General features: G+C 34.8%; 2 protein-coding genes across 2 annotated transcripts; one reads left to right on the top strand and one right to left on the bottom strand.

Moving 5' to 3' along the window:
- The first annotated feature begins 4,733 nt into the window (after positions 1–4,733).
- On the top strand, positions 4,734–10,735 carry LOC105331330 (heat shock 70 kDa protein 12A). Its single transcript, XM_034446977.2, has 5 exons — positions 4,734–4,789; positions 4,892–5,212; positions 5,830–6,048; positions 6,229–6,376; positions 8,782–10,735. The coding sequence occupies exons 2-5, from the start codon at positions 4,892–4,894 to the stop codon at positions 9,831–9,833; spliced, it is 1,740 nt and encodes a 579-aa protein (XP_034302868.2). The 5' UTR covers positions 4,734–4,789; the 3' UTR covers positions 9,834–10,735.
- A 5,155-nt stretch (positions 10,736–15,890) lies between these two features.
- LOC117681637 (complement C1q-like protein 4) lies at positions 15,891–18,579 on the bottom strand. Its single transcript, XM_034446979.2, has 3 exons — positions 18,544–18,579; positions 16,602–16,764; positions 15,891–16,331 (listed from the first exon to the last, which is right to left on the bottom strand). Exons 1-3 carry the CDS (start codon positions 18,559–18,561, stop codon positions 15,943–15,945), a joined length of 570 nt encoding a protein of 189 aa, XP_034302870.2. The 5' UTR covers positions 18,562–18,579; the 3' UTR covers positions 15,891–15,942.
- Between the last annotated feature and the right edge of the window lie 1,431 nt (positions 18,580–20,010).

Raw genomic sequence — 20,010 nt, 5'->3', positions numbered from 1 at the left:
AACAATAAGACTAGATGCGTTCAGAGTTCACCAGATTTTTACCAACGGCAAGTTCGGTCCCCAATGTCTACAAATAGTTCCCAATGGTAGCAATTGGTTTCCAATGTTGACCATTGGTGTACTTTCAATTTCAAATGAGGTCACCAATTCTACCAGCAGCCTAGAGCTTAGGCAAGTTTGGTAGGTGACGCCATTATTCAACATGGCGGGTTATAAGATGCCCCTAGATAATTATGTAAATAAAGACTTTAGAATAAAATATATGCATATCTTATTGAATGAATACAACTGAGGGCTTCTAAAACCAGCTTCTATACCCAGAAACATGTCATTATTATAGAGAATAAGTGATAGAGAACCATTTTCAGTGGCGGATCCAGCGCCGGCGCGCCGGGCGCGCGCCCCCCCGTTTGATTTTTTTTTTTTTTTTTGTGGATGATTTTTTTCTGATCATATAAAGTCATGCTTTACTTTAATATTAAATTCAATTTGTAAAATGAAAAATACAAAGATTTATAATTTGTAGGCATATTCATGTAGAAGTGTTATTTCATTCGATATAGTTTAGTAATTAAAAAAAAAATAGGAACGGCTCAACTTGTGTACGAATGGACTTCTTGTGTAAGACTCGGTTTATGTAGTACATAATATTCACAGAATAATTACTCTTCTATTACTTATTCCTGTGTCGAGTGCTACTGTTGAACGAGGAAACTCAGCAATAAAACGTATTAAATCCTCCCAGAGAAGTACTATGGGACAGGACCGGTTAAACGCCCTTACTCTTCTCCAAATTCACAGAGATATTCCCCTAGACTACAAGAAAATTGTCGACATCTTCATTAACAAAAAACCCAAGAAGAATGGTGTCTAACAATCCATTTAAATAAAACAGCTATAATTGTGTAAGATATTTTGAAGTATTTCTTGTTTTTATTTATTTTAATTATTTACGACCGACAAACTCATTGGTGCAAATTTTCTCCTGGACAATTATGACAAATAACAATATTATTGAGTAAAATTGCAAAAGCCTACAAAATGAACAAAATTTAGTTAAAAGTCTTATCCCAGATACAATGAAATAAATACTTCTTATTTGTAAGAGCTCAATTGAAACTTTCTGCAGCTTTTGTTACTTCAAAATTAAATGTCTCATAACATTTTGGTAACATTTCTAGTGACTAAAATGACGGGAAAATAAGTAAAAATTGGCCCTCCAGACAACATGATTTTGTCTTTAAAAATATCTAGATTTCAGGAGCTTCCGGGGGCTTCGCCCCCTGGACCCCCACCAGGGCTTCGCCCTGGACCCCCTGCCTTTAACTGCGCCCCCCGTTTTCAAATTCCTGGATCCGCCACTGATTTTGATATTCAAGCTTGGACTCTCGGTAGGACGTTACTTCTTCTTGCATCAAATCAAGTTAAATGATGCTGATATCGAGCGAAATATGCAAAGATTGCGTAGAAATGGCTTTATATATAAGGCAGACAAATCTTGTTGATTTCAAAGATCCATGGCTGAGTGGTCAGAAAAGAAATAATTGATAGGCCTATGTCACATTGCTGTTTGACACAACTACCCAAAGTCCAAGCTCCTGTTAAAATTGATTGTAAATAATATACTTTTTGCTGGCGCTAAATATTTATTATCAATTTTGCAATTAATTTTTACTTTCTTTGTATTAATGATAGCTAGATTGGTAGTTATTTTGTAGACCTCTTTATATAATTGGGAATAAGTATAATCAATCACTCAATGAAGCTGTTTTAAAGGGAAACAGTCACACTACACAGAGGAAAGGTATTTTGTTTTGTTTTTAACTGTTTTATATGTTTAGTTGGTAACCAAGTCTAACCAAAGGATACCATTTGTTTGAATTTGACAAAAAATCGTTCATGGTACTACCTATGCAAATTGCTACAAATGGCAGCATTTGGTGACCATTGGCTACCATAGTTCACCAATGGCAACCAAATGCTGCCAGCGGTAAATCTTAATTTCACCAACGGTACAACTCTGAACGCACCTACTAGTCTTTGTTTAAAAAAATGTCCCCTGTGAGCTAAAACGTGTAATATGTCAAGAACAGTCTCCAGTAACAGTCCCAGTGTTCATGGCTTATTCAGGACGGACCATGGACTACCTACACTTTATGGCCACCATCCTTCCTATTAGATAAATAGGGATGCCACTGGTGAACTTCCAGGAGGTCACCTCTACAACATCTGGCAATTACGGTGTCGACCTCTAAATACAGTTATTCTCAAAGAGGTTGATTAGGGTTTTGTTTTTGCAAAAAAATTACAAAAGCAACACTTTTTTTTGACCACGTAATTAAACCAACTCTAGTTTATTTGCGAAGTTTCAAGAAAATCTACCATCTGGTTCTTCATAGAGGCCATCTCAGAATACAAGTACATTTACTATGGAAATATAGGAAATTGTCATTTTCTGCACTTCAAAGCAGATTAAAAATACTACAACAGCAATTTTCCTCAAATTGTAAGATATTATTATCATATCATTTCGATCTTAAATGTAAACAAGAGGCCCATGGGCCACATCGCTCACCTGAGGAACAATAGGTATGATAAAATCAGCTTAATGGAGTTACAATACAAACTATCTGGACAATGTACAATAATACATGTAGATTCTGCATAAATAAAATCCATTTCCCCCCTGGATATTCTTATGTTTATAATCATTAGTCCCTTTCTAACAGGATGATTTATAGTCATATCACATGTTAGGTATTGCAGTTCTTAAAAAGATCCTTAACAATAGTTTATATGGGATATAAACCTACATCAAACTCTGAACCTTCTTGTGAGGCCAAAGAATTGTCCTGGGGCCAAAGTCTTAACAATTATAAAGAATCATCTGGCTGATTAGTTTCTGAGAAGAAGATTTTTTAAGATTTACTCTATATTTTCCTATGTTAAACCTGGACCCCCATTTTGGCCCCATCCTACCCCTTGGGTTTATGATTTTCACAACTTTGAATCTACACTACCTGAGGATGCTTCCATACAAGTTTCAGCTTTGCTGGCTGTTTAGTTTCTGAGAAGAAGATTTTTAAAGATTTACTCTGTATATTCCTATGTAAAACTTCGACCCCCCATTGTGGCCCCACCTTACCCTACCTCCGGGGGTCATGATTTTTTACAACTTTGAATCTACACTACCTGAGGATGCTTTCACACAAGTTTCAGCTTTCCTGGCTGATTAGTTTCTGAGAAGAAAATTTTTAAATATATACTAAATATATTCCTATGTTAAACTTCGACCCCCCCCCCATTGTGGCGCCACCCTACCCCCGGGGGTCATGATTTTCACAACTTATAATCTACACTAACTGAAGATGCTTCCACACAAGTTTCAGCTTTCCTGGCTGATTAGTTTCTGAGAAGAAGATTTTTAAAGATTTACTCTATATATTCCTATGTTAAACTTCGACCCCCCATTGTGGCCCCACCCTACCTCCGGGGTTCATGATTTTCACAACTTTGAATCCACACTACCTGAGGACGCTTTCACACAAGTTTCAGCTTTCCTTGTCTGATGGTTCGTGAGAAAAAGATTTTGGAATTTCTCGAAAATTTTCATAAATTCCTAATTATCTCTCTTTGCAAAAGGGCGTGTTCATTAATTTTCCCAACTTTGAATCCCCTTAGGCTAAGGATGCTTTGTGCCAAGTTTGGTTGGAGCTTTTAGCTCAGGTGAGCTAAAATACTAAATTCCACCGTCTGGCCTTTAGTGGTGCCATCTCAAAATATTAAAATGCGTCAAAGTTTAATATACATTTGGAGTATTAATAATGTAGATAGGTACAATGAAATCATTGAAAAATTAAGAAAAATAACCCCGAGGAAATCATTGCCCTGTGAATAAAATTTCAAACGTGCTTCTTAAAGCTTCATTTTATCTTGACGTCATAAAGGCACAACGGCAGCTCTCACCTACCGTCCAGTATAAAAATCCTTTAAAAAAGAAATTGTTCCTATATATTTTGTTTATTGTGTTAAATCTAATATTTGGTATCGAATAAAAATCATCAAAAGTTTACTAGAATGCACAAAATTATGCGCAATGAAAAAGTCGGCTATTTATATATGCCAAGCCTGTGTTGCAATGCAATCCCCCTACCGGATCAAATAACAAGCCCCTTTTTTCTGCTTCTGCTATAAAACTGACCACCACAGTGGAAATATGTTTATTTATATATCCTTTGGTAGTCATGTGACAATTGAGGCGGAAAAACATGGTTGCTAGGCTACCATACAGATTTCTAGTGCCTCTCAGATTGTTATGCATGATCTTTACGTTCTAATTATAGGGTGGTATTGCGGTATAGGGTAGTATAGCCTGAAATTCACTGTCACTCATCTTGCTTTAAATTCAAAGTTTCAAATGTGACTATTGCCCTGCTTTACCTTCAATACCATTCAGAGAACATTACCATGAAAGAATTCCTATTATAAGCGGTCGTAGTGAAGATTACTGTACACATTCTTGAATTTATTGGCCGTGTATTCATCTAGAAATCATTTTTGTATCTAAATAAGATAAAATCATAAAATAAAAATTCAGTTGTTTAATTGACAGAAATAATTCACAAAATATTACAACTCGGTAGCCTTGTTTTCTCAACCTTTTAAACATGTACCAATAAGATATTCATGATGGGTATATCATATATTCGGAATGTTTGTGTATAACAATTGGACCGAGGTGTGCCGATTAGACAGGTAAACGTCAAATCTACTTTCGGTTTGAACCAGGGTAAGACCTTCCATTTTTTTAAATTAATAGTTTCCAGATTAATGGAAAATGATTTATCAATCAACAAATAGGGTTCTATATATTAAACAATTGATCTTTTAGATGGCTAAAATGTCGGCAAGGGAGAAGGGTAGCATTTCTAATATGATAGCTGCTATTGATTTTGGTACCACCTACTCAGGGTATGCCTTTGGTTTTAAAAATGAATTGGACGAAGATCCGACACAAGTGTTCTGTTTCCAGTGGCATGGTAATGGGGGCATCATGTCTCTCAAACTCCCCACCACCGTTCTACTGAATGAGGAGAAAGAGCTGGTCGCCTTTGGATACGAGGCAGAAGAGATGTATTCAGGAGAAGAACACTTAGATTATTTATACTTCCATAGATTCAAAATGATGCTTTACGATCAAATTCGAAAAGAGGTAAATTAATACTAAAGGTAATTGTTTCTTTAATGAAATGATCGAATCCCTTAACAATAACCCGTATCTATTCATTTATGCACGTTACATGAGACAACGATTGGGGTCACAGGAAAACCTTGCTTGAAATGGCTTGGATATATTTTGAAGGTTGAATGCTTTCTCTCGATGAATAACCACAAGTTTCACATAACTTATCTTCACAGGTATACCAGTAGACACTTAGGAAACTCAAGAAAAATTAATTCAATACAAAAATTGCTAGAAGTAAAATTATTAAAGGAATTGAACTGAATACCTTTAAAAGACTGAGGAATTTCAGATAAAAAGTAAAACGGCGGATTTTATTTTTGGTTTGAACCTCTAAAACAAGAGATAAATAAATCCGCTAATCATTTTGGTCAAGTTTCGACGTGGATCAAGTTCGACCAACCAACACGAGTTAATTAATGCTTAACTTTCAGCACGCAATGTACGCAAATCGGCATGTCGATATCAATATTTTCTCAAATTTTAACTTTAAATCACATCGAAATGATTTTTATGTTTTATTGTATTGTTTATTGAATTCAATCGCCTTTCTCTATATAAAAGAATATCAATGATAAAATCTTTAGAGACTTACAATGGACGCAAAGGTGAAAGACATCCAAGGCAGAGAGATGCCGGCTTTGGAGATATTCACTCATGCTGTAAAGTTCATGAAAAATCACTTATTCAAAAATCTGGAAGGGCGTGGTATCAAAGTAGATGACTTCAAAATCATCTGGGTGTTAACTGTTCCCGCTATATGGGACGATCCCGCCAAACAGTTCATGAGAAAAGCCGCCGAACAGGTACTCATTTTGTAGGAAAGTCATACATGATTGTGAGTGATACGGTTACTTGGTTTCTATGCTTGAAGAAAATCGACAATGTAATAAATTGTCTAAACTTCCTTAAGAATATGACATTGAAAATTCCTCAAGCACACCAAGAAACGCAGAGAAAATAAACTTTGGTGTGTCTCATTGAAGGCAGGTATTCCCAGGAAGGATCTGCGGATTGCATTGGAACCCGAGGCAGCTTCCATTTGGTGCAAGACAATTCCAGTGGAGAAACTGAACCAAGGGGCTATTGTATCATTTCAAGAAGGCACGAAATATCTTGTGCTGGACGCAGGGGGTATGTAGTGGATTTTAAACAAACTATCTTGTTTTTTTAAGATTAATTGTGCATGCCAACACTATTTTGAATATTGTTTATAAAGGTAAACATTTTGTACACTATTAGTAAGTTTTCTATTCATACAAACATTTTGTTAAAAAATATTATCCATACGATATTGTTTGCACTTACCGACAATTGATTTTTTGGTATTTGTTAGCTTCATACTCTTTAGTATGTTTCACTTTTTATGTACTTGTATTTCGCTTCTTGTGCTCGGCCATCGGTTCCGATCGTCATCAGATGGTATCCAACCATCATTGGTTGCTTCATTTCTAAACTACATCTTTCAGTCGGTGGGTCAGCAGCAATCTACTAACCGATAAGTCCCGACTTATAGAATAGATCTCCCCGACGGTACCATATCCAGCAGGATGGTCTCTCTGCTGCCTCTCCAGTCTTTTTATTGCTGTTCTGTATTCTCTTCCTAACAGCCCTAATCTTGCAAGCATCTTAACACTAATGGCGCTGGGAACCCGTTGCATCCGACCTCTACGTCTCGGAAATTCTTCATACAATCCTGACTTGATAAGTTTGCATTACTTCTAATATGTCCTTAAGAATTCTTTTAAATGACTTTGGCTATAACTATTATGTGCGTCTTTAACAGCACTTAATAACTCAAAAATTTCATGTCTCTTAGACAATACATGTGCATCTTGAACTTTGTTAAGAATACTTTTAAAACATGAGGGTCATTTGTATATTTTGAATCCCCCTTGCTAAAAGAGAAAACTGCTGGGTTTGATGTAACCTAAAAGTTTCTTGTGAGTAAAAATTTTTTACCTCTATAAACCAACGTATCCAAAAGTCACCGAGTTTGAGCAATTTCGAAAATGAATTTGAGATGTTTTTAACAGTTGTTACCTATGTCAAAGAATTCCAATGTCTCACTCTCAGTGCCGTAAAATGCAACAAAGCCGTCATCTCAAAAGCGACCATGGAAGAGAATTTTGTTTCCATGTTCAAATTTCGACACAATCAGTTGTTGGATCTCGTACTTTCTAATGTCTAATTCCGCAGCCGATAATTTGTTTATAGTGCTTCTGTCATATTCAAAGTACATATAGTTATCTAATATGCATTTCAGTAAGAAAAATAGATCTTGAACATCTGGATGCGTAGTGTCTCATTTGCTTTGGTTATCATTATTGTATGCGTCTTTAACCACACTTTATAGCTCATCAAATTCCATTTTAGATGATTGACCAAAATATTGAATGTTAAAGTTAAGTTACAAGCAAGATACAGATGTAAGAACTGATTGTTATGTAAACAAAGCTTGAGTCTAATACTAGTAGTTGTTTACGAAAAATGTAATGCTGAGAATTACTATTTCTTAGACAAAATGACATGTAAAAAACAATTTAAACTTATTCAATATCTTCACAAATACTATTATCAACAAAGGAAAGATACATTTAATTGAAACTTACACCCAAACAACACATATGTAAAAATGACAATATTTGAGCTTTGTTTACAAAACAAAGAATTAGGAACTCTGTATCTTGCTTATAACTTGATATTTGACTTTATAATTTTGACATACCATTATAAACATCTATATTTATCATTATAAACATTGAAAATGGAAAAATAAAATTTTGAGTCAAATCGTGTCCAAGTCCCTTTAATTAATTTATAACACTTTGGAACTGTTGTCCAAGCTCAATCCTTTTGCTTTTCGTTGATTGTCCTCTGTCCGTTGGATTGCAATCGATGTAAAATGTGGTGGAGATTCAAGACATCTCCAAACTCCACAGATTTTCCATTACATTGACTGTAGGAAAAGTTTATTCGTCATATGTGAGGAATAGACATATTAGTCTCAATCAAATGATGGTAGATACAATCATAATGCTTTCCAGGTAATCCAATGTCATCAACAATTTTGTTGTCATGTTTGTAACCTTATATTTGTCTGCGATACTTTGTTTGTAAGGACTTTGGTAAACCACATTCTCAAGCATTCAATTTGATTTCCTATTAATGATAGGGTATGTTCTTTTTGGATTTGCAAACGAATAAGACGCCAGTTTCTCAATACGAGACTGTCTAAACATCTTTGACTTGAATACTTGTCTAGAAAACGCTTGTAGGACCTATCTTGCCTGGATCATTGTTGCAACTGTAAGATCATCCACAAAGTCTTTGATTGGTGGCTGATAAAACGACGATTAAATCCTTGGCTCTTTATTTCAATTTCCGCTGTTTTGTTTATTATTCGACAATTTAACTGAGTCTAATTATTTGTTGACATTTAGTCTTCTAGGATTATTAAACTAGATGTGCTGTTTTTGAAATCATATTTTTAACAAACCCCATTTAAACTGATCACACTAAATACTTATACTTATTAGGTGGAACGGTTGATATTACTATACACGAGGTTATAAAAGAAGGAAAGTTAAAGGAGTTAGCGAGAGCCAGCGGTGGGGACTGGGGAGGGATAAGTGTAGACGCCGCATTTGAGGAGGCACTGATGGAGATAGTAGGGAAGGATTTGATGGACACGTTCCGCCAACACCACACCGTGGACTATTTAGAACTATTTAGAAACTTTGAATTGAAAAAAAGGTCGAAAAAGGAGAGTGACGATGTCATTTTATATGTACCTGTCAGTTTCGTTGATATTTGCGAAGATTTAGACAAACTTATTGCGAGATCTAACTTTCAAGGAAGCATGGAGCTGGAGCTTGACAAATTAAGAATAAAACCATCAACATTTGACAGCTTTTTCACACCAACTTGCCGGAGAGTGGTAAAACATGTACAGAACCTTCTCCAGTCATCTAAAGCAGAGGGCGTTGAATTCATTCTCATGGTCGGGGGTTTTTCAGAGTCGCCTGTCTTGCAAGATGCAATCAAAGATGCCTTTAGTCCACAATATCGCGTTGTTATCCCACAGGAGGCTGGATTGACTGTCCTTCGAGGAGCAGTCCTGTTTGGAAATGATCCCGAAGTCATTGCTTGTCGAATAGCTCAAAGAACGTACGGGATAGCAACCACCTCATTGTTTGATTCCAAAATTCACAAAGCATCAAAAAAGATTACAGTAAATGGAGAAGACAGATGTAGCAATTTGTTTAGCAGACACGTGAAGATTGGCGACGAACTTTACTTGAATGTGGCCCAGGCTGAGAAGACATACACACCAATAAAAGCCGACCAGACGAGTATGAGGATCTCCCTGTATAAATCGAACAATGACGACACGATGTACATAGATGACCCAGGGTGCGATTATCTGGGAGGGTTTGATGTTCCGATGACGGACACTACCGGAGGTTTAGACCGAGAGGTTAAAGTCAGGCTGTTGTTCGGGGGCACAGAGATTGAGGTCAAATGTCTGGTTGTTAAAACTAAAGCAGAGGTTTCCTCCCACTTCAGTTTCCTTGAACCTGAGCCTTAGGTAGAAGAAAGTTTGTAGAAAGTAACTTGTCAATATGTTTGTAAATTTGAGAATTGTTGTATTTAAAGGCTTGTAAGTATAGCTTAAACTCATGAAATTATTTTTTGATATTAGTAGTTGAAAGGATGACACAGGTTAAATGTTGGTATGCACCATCTAAGTCCCTATTGTAGTCCATTCTTTGCAGGGAATTGCATGGTTTTTTTTTATAATACTGAGAAATTGTGAAACACAAGCGAAATAAGAAAGGATTTTACTCTCAGGGAACACTTCTATTATAGGACGTTTTTCTTTACATATTATTTAGAGATTTTCTTCAGAAATAGGTGATTGGCTTAAAATAAAGTGAATTGGAGATATTTTTACCAGGACATATAAAACTTTGAAACAGGCCAGCATATTAACTCTCCGTGGTTTTTCTTGCTGTATTGCTTTTCCATGCATATCGTTTTTCAGTAAACAATTTCTTCCATAAAAAGTCATACTCACTTTTAGTTAACCGAGACGAAGTCGGGGGAGCTTATGCTATACCCCTGGTGTCGGCGTCAGGACCTGGTTAAAGTTTTTGGTGCAGGTCCTGTTTCTAAGTTATTACTTGTCATAACTTCTCCAAACGTGCATGGATGATGTATCTGGACCTACATATGTACCTGAAAAACATGGATGCTGAATCAGGGGCATGAATATCAGATGCTGGAGGAGATTTCTGAATGAGGTTAAAGGTCTCGGAGCAGGTGCCCTTTGATAGCAATTTATAGTAAGTTACTTTTCCTAATTTCACCAGACTTGCACCAGGATTGTGCGTCTTATGATATTTGTGCACTTTACTTGCTTGAATGATGAATCTGAGTTAAAGGTTTGAGCTGCTGGATGAGATTAAGGTTTTTTGAGATGGGTAAAAATTTTAGGCCAAAAAAAATTAATCATTAGTTTCTCGGGCCAAAATTTTGAAATGTTGATGAGGCAGGCAGGCTTTTTTTTTTTTTTTTTTAGACAAAATTTACAATGACGGTAACCCATATTTTATGATTTATTTGTGTACTCATCAGCAGATATTCATCAAGCTGATACACTGGCAAAGTTTAATTATTTGTTTTAATTTGTTCTATTTAGTTTAAACTGTTTCTGTTTCCTTTACAAAGGTTGAGTTTTTGCAAATGAACAAACATGACAAATGGTTTGTGCCCCTGCTTCATTCTGCGGCCCATCTTTCCCCTCCATAGTAATAGTCTGAACTGAAATACGGGACTTCTTTTGGCATTTCACTAGTTGAATTTGCCATATAAATATTTATCAAATAAAGCATTCATTTGGGGTGGGTTTTTTTTTGTTTTTTTTTTATATAAAACTTTAGTGCCTTGAGGACAGAAATCAAGGAAAAGTAAACTAGTCATCATGAAATTCTCAAACAATACAATAAATTCTCCTTTATTCCTGCTACTAGGCAATATCACAGAGGCTTCAATTTCTGAAGATAACAGAGAAATTTCAGTAATTGTCTTAACAGGGACCAACCTAGAGAAAACTTAGTTTAGGGAGACTTCACTTCTGAAGTTTTCCCTCACAAAAAAAATAGAGAGAAATTGAAGAAATCAGGTAGACCTCCATTTTTGACAATGGCATAATGCTAATGATAATACATGTATACACAGATCCAGCCTTAATTTGAATTGTAAATTGGATTAGAAGCAAGTAAATTAAAAATAAAACTATTCCTAAAAAATTTAAAATCTTCTCCAATTTTTAAATTTAATTCATTAGGTGTATTCATACATTTTGTAGATGAAAGGTTTCGTAATTGTGTTGGCTAAATGACAAATAAAATCAGTCTATGTGTTTCAGTGTATTTTGGAGGTATTAGTCCAACCCTTTGACCCAATTACAACCGTCATATAGCTGGATCTGTTTAATTTTAAAGATAACTGTAGATAAACGGTTTTATGATTATTTTAGCACCAACTTTGCAGAGTTATTAACTAATTACAAGTTACCAACTAATTGTAATACCAACACCTAAAGTTATAAACATCGGTTGTAATTTTTAGTGCACAGTACAGTATGAGAATATAGGCTAATGCATCAACCGTATTTATAACCTCTAAAGATAAGACAGTCGCTAGTTATTAATTGCAACAGGGGTTAACTTAGGCTATGAAAATGTCTTTTGAATTAGATGATTATCATTTTATTGCATTTGGGGTTAACTTTCACGATCGTGAACTCAAAATAACAGGCCACTTCAACCTCTGTTTCTGAGGAAATTCTGGCGAAGTTACCGACCACAAAGCGAATACTTATATTTACATAAACTTGTATTTAGCCCAAGTAGCCCCCTAGGTTGGTCACTGGGTAGATGTGTCAGATAAAATAACGTTTTCACTGACAGAGACAAGCCTTTATTCTGAGCGTTTGTTTACAATGTTTACCATTGATTTTATAATAGAGAAAACCGATAATGATAAGATATGAAAAATCCGGAAAAATAGCGATAAAAAAGTTTGATGCGGCGATGATTTTACTGATGCGGCGGTGCCTGAGAAACAAATCATTAATTTTTTTTGGCCTTAGAGCAGGTGTTTTTTGATCACTATATCTTTATTATTTCTAGTCTTAACTTCACAAAGCTTGAATGGATTGTGCTTCTTATAATACTGATGTACATCACAGGCTTGAATGTTGATTTAACTATAATAAAAAAGAATCGCAGAGGTAGCTTCAGCTGCTGGAGGAGGTTAAGGTTTTAATAAATAAAGTTCTTTGAGCAGCTGCCCTTTGATAGCAATTTCTAAGTTACTACTGGTCCTAACTTCATTAAACTTGCATGGATGGTGCGTCTTATGATTCCTGTACACCTGACAGGCTTGAATGCTGAATATGAGTCGTAGGTTTCGGATGTTGGAGGAGGTAAAGGATTTTAGAGCTGGTTAAAGTTTTTAGAGCAGGTGCCCTTTGAAAGACAAAGTTAGTTATTTTTGGTTCGGTCTTTATCAGATTTGAATAGATGATGCAACCTGTGATTCTGATGCTCTCCACAGGCGCGGATGCTGAATGTTAGCCCACGGTTTAAGATGCCTAAAAAGGTTTAGTTTTTTAGAACAGATCACAATGTTTGGAACTGGTTATAAAATTAGGTAAATACTCACACCTCGGCAGACTTAAATAGTTAATATTACTATGGATGTGTAGATACAGATAGCTTCAGACACAAAGCTTGATCTTGATTATGTTGATGCTGGAGCGGGTGTATTTTTTGAGTAGTTTGACTATTGGAGAAAAATCTGTTCTTACGAATGTTCGTGGATCACATAACTTTAAATTAAAACTTATCGCTAGCTTCAGATACAGAGCCTGATCTCCATTATCAAGGATGCTAAAAAACCTCCTACCTCATTCAAACTTGTTAAATAGAAGTGGTTGCTGTTAAATAATATAACGCGATTCGTTTTATATAGTACTGTATAATACGATATACTATTTATATAATAGTGTTGTGTTGTGCATGTACTATGCCTAAATAGTAGTCAGGGTTTGATACACAGTGCACGAGCCGGAGGAAAGTAAACTATGTATCAAACCCTGACTACTATTTATTATTATGCCGACTGTTGAATATACTGACGTGCATTGCTAGGCCTATAAGTAGCTGTGACGTTTAAGTGTTGACCAGTCCCTAAAAATAATCAATAGAAAAGCAAGCGTTTGGTTTTTTTCTTCAAGTTAATCAATTGATTTGATTGTTTATTTATTCAACAAGTTGTTGTACAATAAAAAGTCAACAAAGGTTTATGTTCTTTTCAAGAAATGAGAGACGTTTGACCTTACTGATAAAACTCGAAATGTTTAGTATACGAAATCTCATTGAATTTTTTTTCTTGTACATTCTTTATCAAGCGTCATTTAAAAAAGTTCAATCAATTTGTTCAAAAGTTTATCAGAAACTTTAACTTTAAAATTTCCGTCAATGATGAAGTGTTTTTGGAAAGATTAATAATTTTAAATGTTTGATGTCAGTCGTATATATCTACGTTATATATATATAAATACCGACAATTACATTTTCGGCTGATATAGCGTCGCGGTAACGCGTTGGGTTTCAAGCTGGAATGATTTTAGAGTCGTGAGTTCGAAACCCGCTTGTAAGGTTTTCGTTGAAAACATTTGCCGTTTGTTTTCGGCATAGTATGCTTACGCTATATAAATCCTTTGTATACTATGCGAAAATAGATGAGTATTGAATACATAACGACCAACTGACGAGAGGCATAATAATGTATTATATGAATGATACAATATTGTATCATATACAATTATATCGTAAAATATTATATTATACGATATAATTTTGCATCAATTTGTTTCTGTTTATTATGATATTGAATTATATGATATCGTAATATATGATATTGTATCATGTATGATACGATATTGAATATGATCAATGTCATATTATATATCATTAATGAAACAGTATCATATGATACAATATATGATACAATATCATAATTTATCATATGATATACATCTACTTTTTCATAAAATGTATTGTTATACTTTCATGTTAAATACTGAAATCTGATTGGTTAAGACGCAGTTAATTATATTTACTATTACCCTCAGCGTTAGCAACGCACTTGGCAACGGGTAACATTAAAAAATGTTACTTGCGCGAAAATTATGCGCGTACGGTTCGCTGTAGAATTCGCGTTATTCCTATATAAAAGCAGTAAAATTTTCTTAAAAATTTTAAAAAAGACATTCAGTATAACAAAATAAATAGTGCCTGTTTGGGAGGATAACAGTTGAAATTGACACCCCTCGAAAACCATTGTCAACCTCCGCTTCGCGTCGGTTGACAATGGTTTTCTCGGGGTGTCAATTTCAACTGTTACCCTCCCAAACAGGCACTATTTATATAGTGGTATCGTACGATGCAATATCGTATTTTAATGTTTTGTATTGATAAACATAATATCATACAATACCGTATAAAATTTACATATGATATGATTATCATACAATTTTGTTTTAATTGATTTACGGTATTGTGTCAAACCACACTGCAGTATCCAATATCCAAAATCATTAATTATGATTTTTATATAATATGATATATAGTATAGTAAAGTATAGGATAGTATGATGTATGGTCTTATAAAGGCGATGCCTCGTATGGGTGATGCCTTGTCTTGGTGAGCTTTGTATTCTGTGATTACCTATGTTTTGCTTTGAGTGAGAGTAAGAGTTGTCTATATTTCCTAACGAGTGCATGTAACTATTCTATTGCATTAACGTTCCTATATATTTTGTTTAGTTTATTATAAATGTTTAACCATTTGCATAAAAAGAATCTGCATTGTATAATATCTCAGTTTTCTGTTACTATGATGTAAATGCAATGACTACTTGTTAACAGAAAGAAAATAAATTTCATCTAAATAAAAGTTTGATCTCTTTGATCATTTATATTTTCCCTCATAACACTGATATTATAGACATTTCAGTATGAAACCGAAGTTACCCTCTAACACATACGAAATTAGATAATAAAATCAAGGTCCTATCTTCAATATCGAAATGTATTTTTTCCGACTTAAATTGTGACAAACTTGGTCAAACAGCCGTCCTTACCAGTCAATACATGGTTTTATCATTAATAAGAGAAGACTACTTTATTTTCATACTTCACAACTACCCGTCTTTGCATTCAATATAAGTACGGTTCTAATGCCTGTAACCTAACCTGTCTCCGAATCTACAGAAGTTATGGAGTCTTTAGAAGCGCAGTTTGTCTATTACAAAATTATGTATCTTAGACTTTGATAGGATTTCTGTCAAGTCATTTGTAATTTTCTTAGATTATGGAAGTTTTTTGTGCTTTGATCTCTTGGGTTTTTTTTGTGTATGATAATTTAACACTGAGTTTCATTGTTCGTTAGGGAAGAATAATTTGTGGGTAAGGTGTACACACGGAATCATCGAAAAGTAAGCTAAACAAGTATTGATAATCCACGAATTAAAAAAAATATAAAAAGAACATATATAGAAGTGTTATTGAAGAACTATTTATTTTTTCCTTAGATTAATGCAACATATACATGTCTGATTTCACCTAGTTGAGTTTAGCTCCACTGAAATCTGAATACAATCCTCTTATGGTAGCAGCTGCAAGATGGTCTTCAACATAAACCACATCGCCTTTCTGAAGCAGAAGGATCGCGGAGTTGCTACACGTAAACCCCTGATGTTTACCACCATAGTTGTTACAACCTTGCCAACTTCTGATCTTCCCGTTGACATGGAGACCGGCATGAGACATTTTTCCCGGGTCGCTTAATGTGTCATAAGAGAACATGTACAGTCCTTGCTCCGGTGTGGTGAACTTTCCTGTGGTGGCGCTATATGCATTGTGGGTGTTAATGACTATTTTATCATACACCCACACAACACCCTTTGCGATTGCTTTTGTTGACCCCATATATGCATGAAAACCCACGGGAACTATAAACGTCAGAGAAAAAATGTTAGAGGAAAAGACTGCTTTGATCTATATATTACAAAACTACAGGTGAATCAAACTGTCACATTAATTTGAGGATCATTTTTATTAACCTTCAATATAAGGTAGGAACATATATGTTCAAGTTATTCTCTCTCTCTCTCTCTCTCTCTCTCTCTCTCTCTCTCTCTCTCTCATTACAAGCTATTTTCCATGTCACATTTCGTAAAGATATAAAGTAGACCTCATTGTATTTTAATCAATACTCTTACTATTCTTGTTGCCACAGGAACCATCCTCTACAATGGTTCTCACAGACTTTTGTATAGCCTGTATTTGGTCATCAAACAGCTTCAGGGTTGTGTTTTTACAATTTCCAGTCACAAAATTCATGTGGAACATCAAAGAAATTACAAGTACTCGTTCGATATACGTCTGAAAAAAAACCCCCACTCATTAGCAATGTTTCTTTGTATGAAAAAATGACAATAACAAACCGTGAACCATCTCAAAAATCTATTAAACGAATACAAATTCAAAGCAGAGCAACACGGACCTCCAAATTGATAGAGGTAGGAGTGCCTTGTAGGAGTGAGCATCCTCTGCTGACCGGTCACACCGCGGTGTGTTCTTTGTCGTAATCGGGGTAAAAAAAATAGTTTGTTTTTTTTAAATAAAAGGCGCACAGCTGATATTTGACTTCCCTTTTGTTCTTAAGATGGCTCGCTCGACACACTATGCAATATATTATTTTGTTATATTCAGTAGTATATTCTCACTATATAACTCTATATAGACAAATAGTCAATAATTGTAGTATTAGCTCGTCGAAAAAATATTGACCGGTCAATATTTTTTTGATATTGACCGGCTAGGAATAATATCTAGAGAACATTCCCTCTATTTCAAATAATCGCCTCCGATTTGTTGATTCGTAAACGATGACGTAAATAATTCTTCGCGACTCCAAAACAAGGTGACGTCATAATAGACAGCCAGTCAAGGCAAGTAAACAACGGACGCGCAATGCGACGTTTTGCTATCATAACGGATATGAGGTTTTGCAAATTACTGTGAAGTTAAATCAGGTAGAACATTTGTATGTTAATTCTTACGGTCGGCGGAATATCACCAGTGATCGCTTGATGCTGGGGTATTTTGGAAATGAACTTTGCACAAAATTGAAATCGTGAATTCTTTGTTGAGCTGAGAAAATTACGGCGATCTGTTTTCAATTACTTTCTTAAACTTTGTTTTGTTTCTTCATATAACAAAACAAATGTTGACTGTGTTTTCGGGCAACATTGATTATATTAGCCCCCTTGGGCCGAAAATATTGCCCTCCGCTTCGCGTCGGGCAATATTTCGTCCCTCGGGGGCTAATATAATCAATGTTGCCCTCAACCCCAGTCAATATTTGTATATTATCGATCTATCAGTTATCTTTGTTGATAAATGGTTTCACAAATAAAAGACGGATGTAATTATGAATCATAATTATGTTTGGGTTTTTTTCACCAAAAAATGAGGAAAAAATGTTTATCAAGATTCTTAGAGCCTGAAATTTGGTATCAAACATTGCTAATTACAATTTAATATTCAAACATCACAAAGACGATCAGATAATCTCTAGAGCTTTTAAGAAAAAAAAAATTATAAAAATAAAAATCGTTTTTGATTGATATAAAACATTGATGTGTCGAGCCACATTATCTTAATCGTTCAAACAAATTTGCTTGGCTTGAAAACGAAAAACTGCTTTCATAATTCATTGTATTTTTATGAAAAGACTAATCTTTGATATTTTTATGTGGTTAATTGTTTCGGGATGAGACATCTAAACACAAACAAAAATGATTTTAACAATTGCAATTGTGAAAGTGAGTATAGGATTTTACTATTTTCAATGTTTCAAAACTGACTCAAACAGAACAATACGATTATATGGTATCGTTACTGATGACAAAGCAAAACCAACGCATGCAATTCAACAATGCTTCAATAAATGCGTTGACTAAGATTTAGATCTTGAACATAATTGACGACTAAACAATTCGTAAATTGGAATCAGATGATTATTACAAACACAAGACACGGACCTAAAGAAACATCCTTATTGCAAACTATTTCGACACAGTTATATTTGACTATCTAATATCTACACTTCTAAGTTTATATTAGGAACATAGTCAATCCTTTACTATAATTATTTACCTGGATTTTTCCAAACATATCCAGCAGTTTTGAACAGAAAAGTTAACAAATGGTTAATTTTTTCAACTTTAGGGTTTTATACACAATGATGAAACTCGAACATTCAGACTTGTCATGCAATAAAACAATTATATCATATAACATTTGAGTGTTATATACCGTTAATCAATAAAAAAAAATTAGCGGTGTCAACTATTTTAGGGGCGTATTTCTTTATTCACATATATTGCATAAAAATGAAAATAACAAACTGTCATCCATTCCCAAAATCCATGGTCTGACAAGTATGTCAAACGTTAGTCATCATGTGTCTTAATGAAATATTGTACTTGCCGACAAGGTCAGTGTATCAACCATTGAACTTGGCTAAAGACTTGTTTGTTAGTAACTTGCCTCGTTTAAGAAATTGTACGTATGTAGAAATGCTCTTAGATTACGAATAAGCTGAGATACATGAACCCCATAAGCTCCCCCCCCCCCCCCCCCCCACTTTTTCTGGCAGCAAGAAATTTAGTATGAGAATAATGAAAATTGAAGTTATAGATATACAACGCCAGCCCCTATATGAAAATAACTCAGCCAATAGACGACTTTTTTCAGTTATTTTCTAAAGTAAAATTCCATCTCGATAGGCGTCGAAGAAAACTGCTGCCATTGTAACCGTGACACTAGATAAACAAACGCAAGAGCAACAATTCCCCGGTAAGATAAAAATCTCTTGCTAGCAAAGTTTTTCTTATTTAAAAGATGAATAAGAGTAAATGCAAAATATAAACTGATCGAATAATTTCTTCCCCAAAAGATGTCAAAACCGAAGAATGGAAGGATGATATTCGCGAGTGGCCACAAATGGAATATGGCGATATCTACAATTATTTGATTTTGAGGAGAGCTTTTGCCAGCAAAGAAACGAAAAATTACAAATTACAGGACAGTTACAATTATTCATTAAAGCGGTTCTGTCGGGAAAATTCTTCATTTTGTTATTCACAACAGGGTTAATCTCAAATCAAAAGTGCCCTTCACATAAAGTAAATTCAGAGTTTCACAATGCATGGGTATTCTGTGATATGATCGGCACAATTCTAAGAGGGAGATGTCCATACATAACCGTGCACAGTAAGACGTATAACCATGAAGCGCCGGTTCTTTGGAAAACTGAGCTTAGGCCTTATGGGTAAATCATATACACGAGCAGATGATGTGGACTAAGGGTGCAAAATGAAACCTTGAACCGGCTATTCTTGAAGAGATGGACTTTAAAAAACCTTAATATGGCCGCGAGGTCAACAACAATGCTGAAAACCCACAAAACACAATATCAATATTTCCAATGTTGGTATCAGATTAACCTTTCAAACATTTTGTAGATAACTCAGATTTATATTCTTTAGAAAATTCACTTTTAAGTAAATCCATGCAGGCAAATATGGACAAATCTCTTTTCGAACCTTCATTTGAGCACTA

Source organism: Magallana gigas, chromosome 2, assembly GCF_963853765.1.
Source record: "Magallana gigas chromosome 2, xbMagGiga1.1, whole genome shotgun sequence".
Classification (NCBI taxonomy): domain Eukaryota; kingdom Metazoa; phylum Mollusca; class Bivalvia; order Ostreida; family Ostreidae; genus Magallana; species Magallana gigas.
This window is presented reverse-complemented; position numbering and strand designations above follow the sequence as displayed.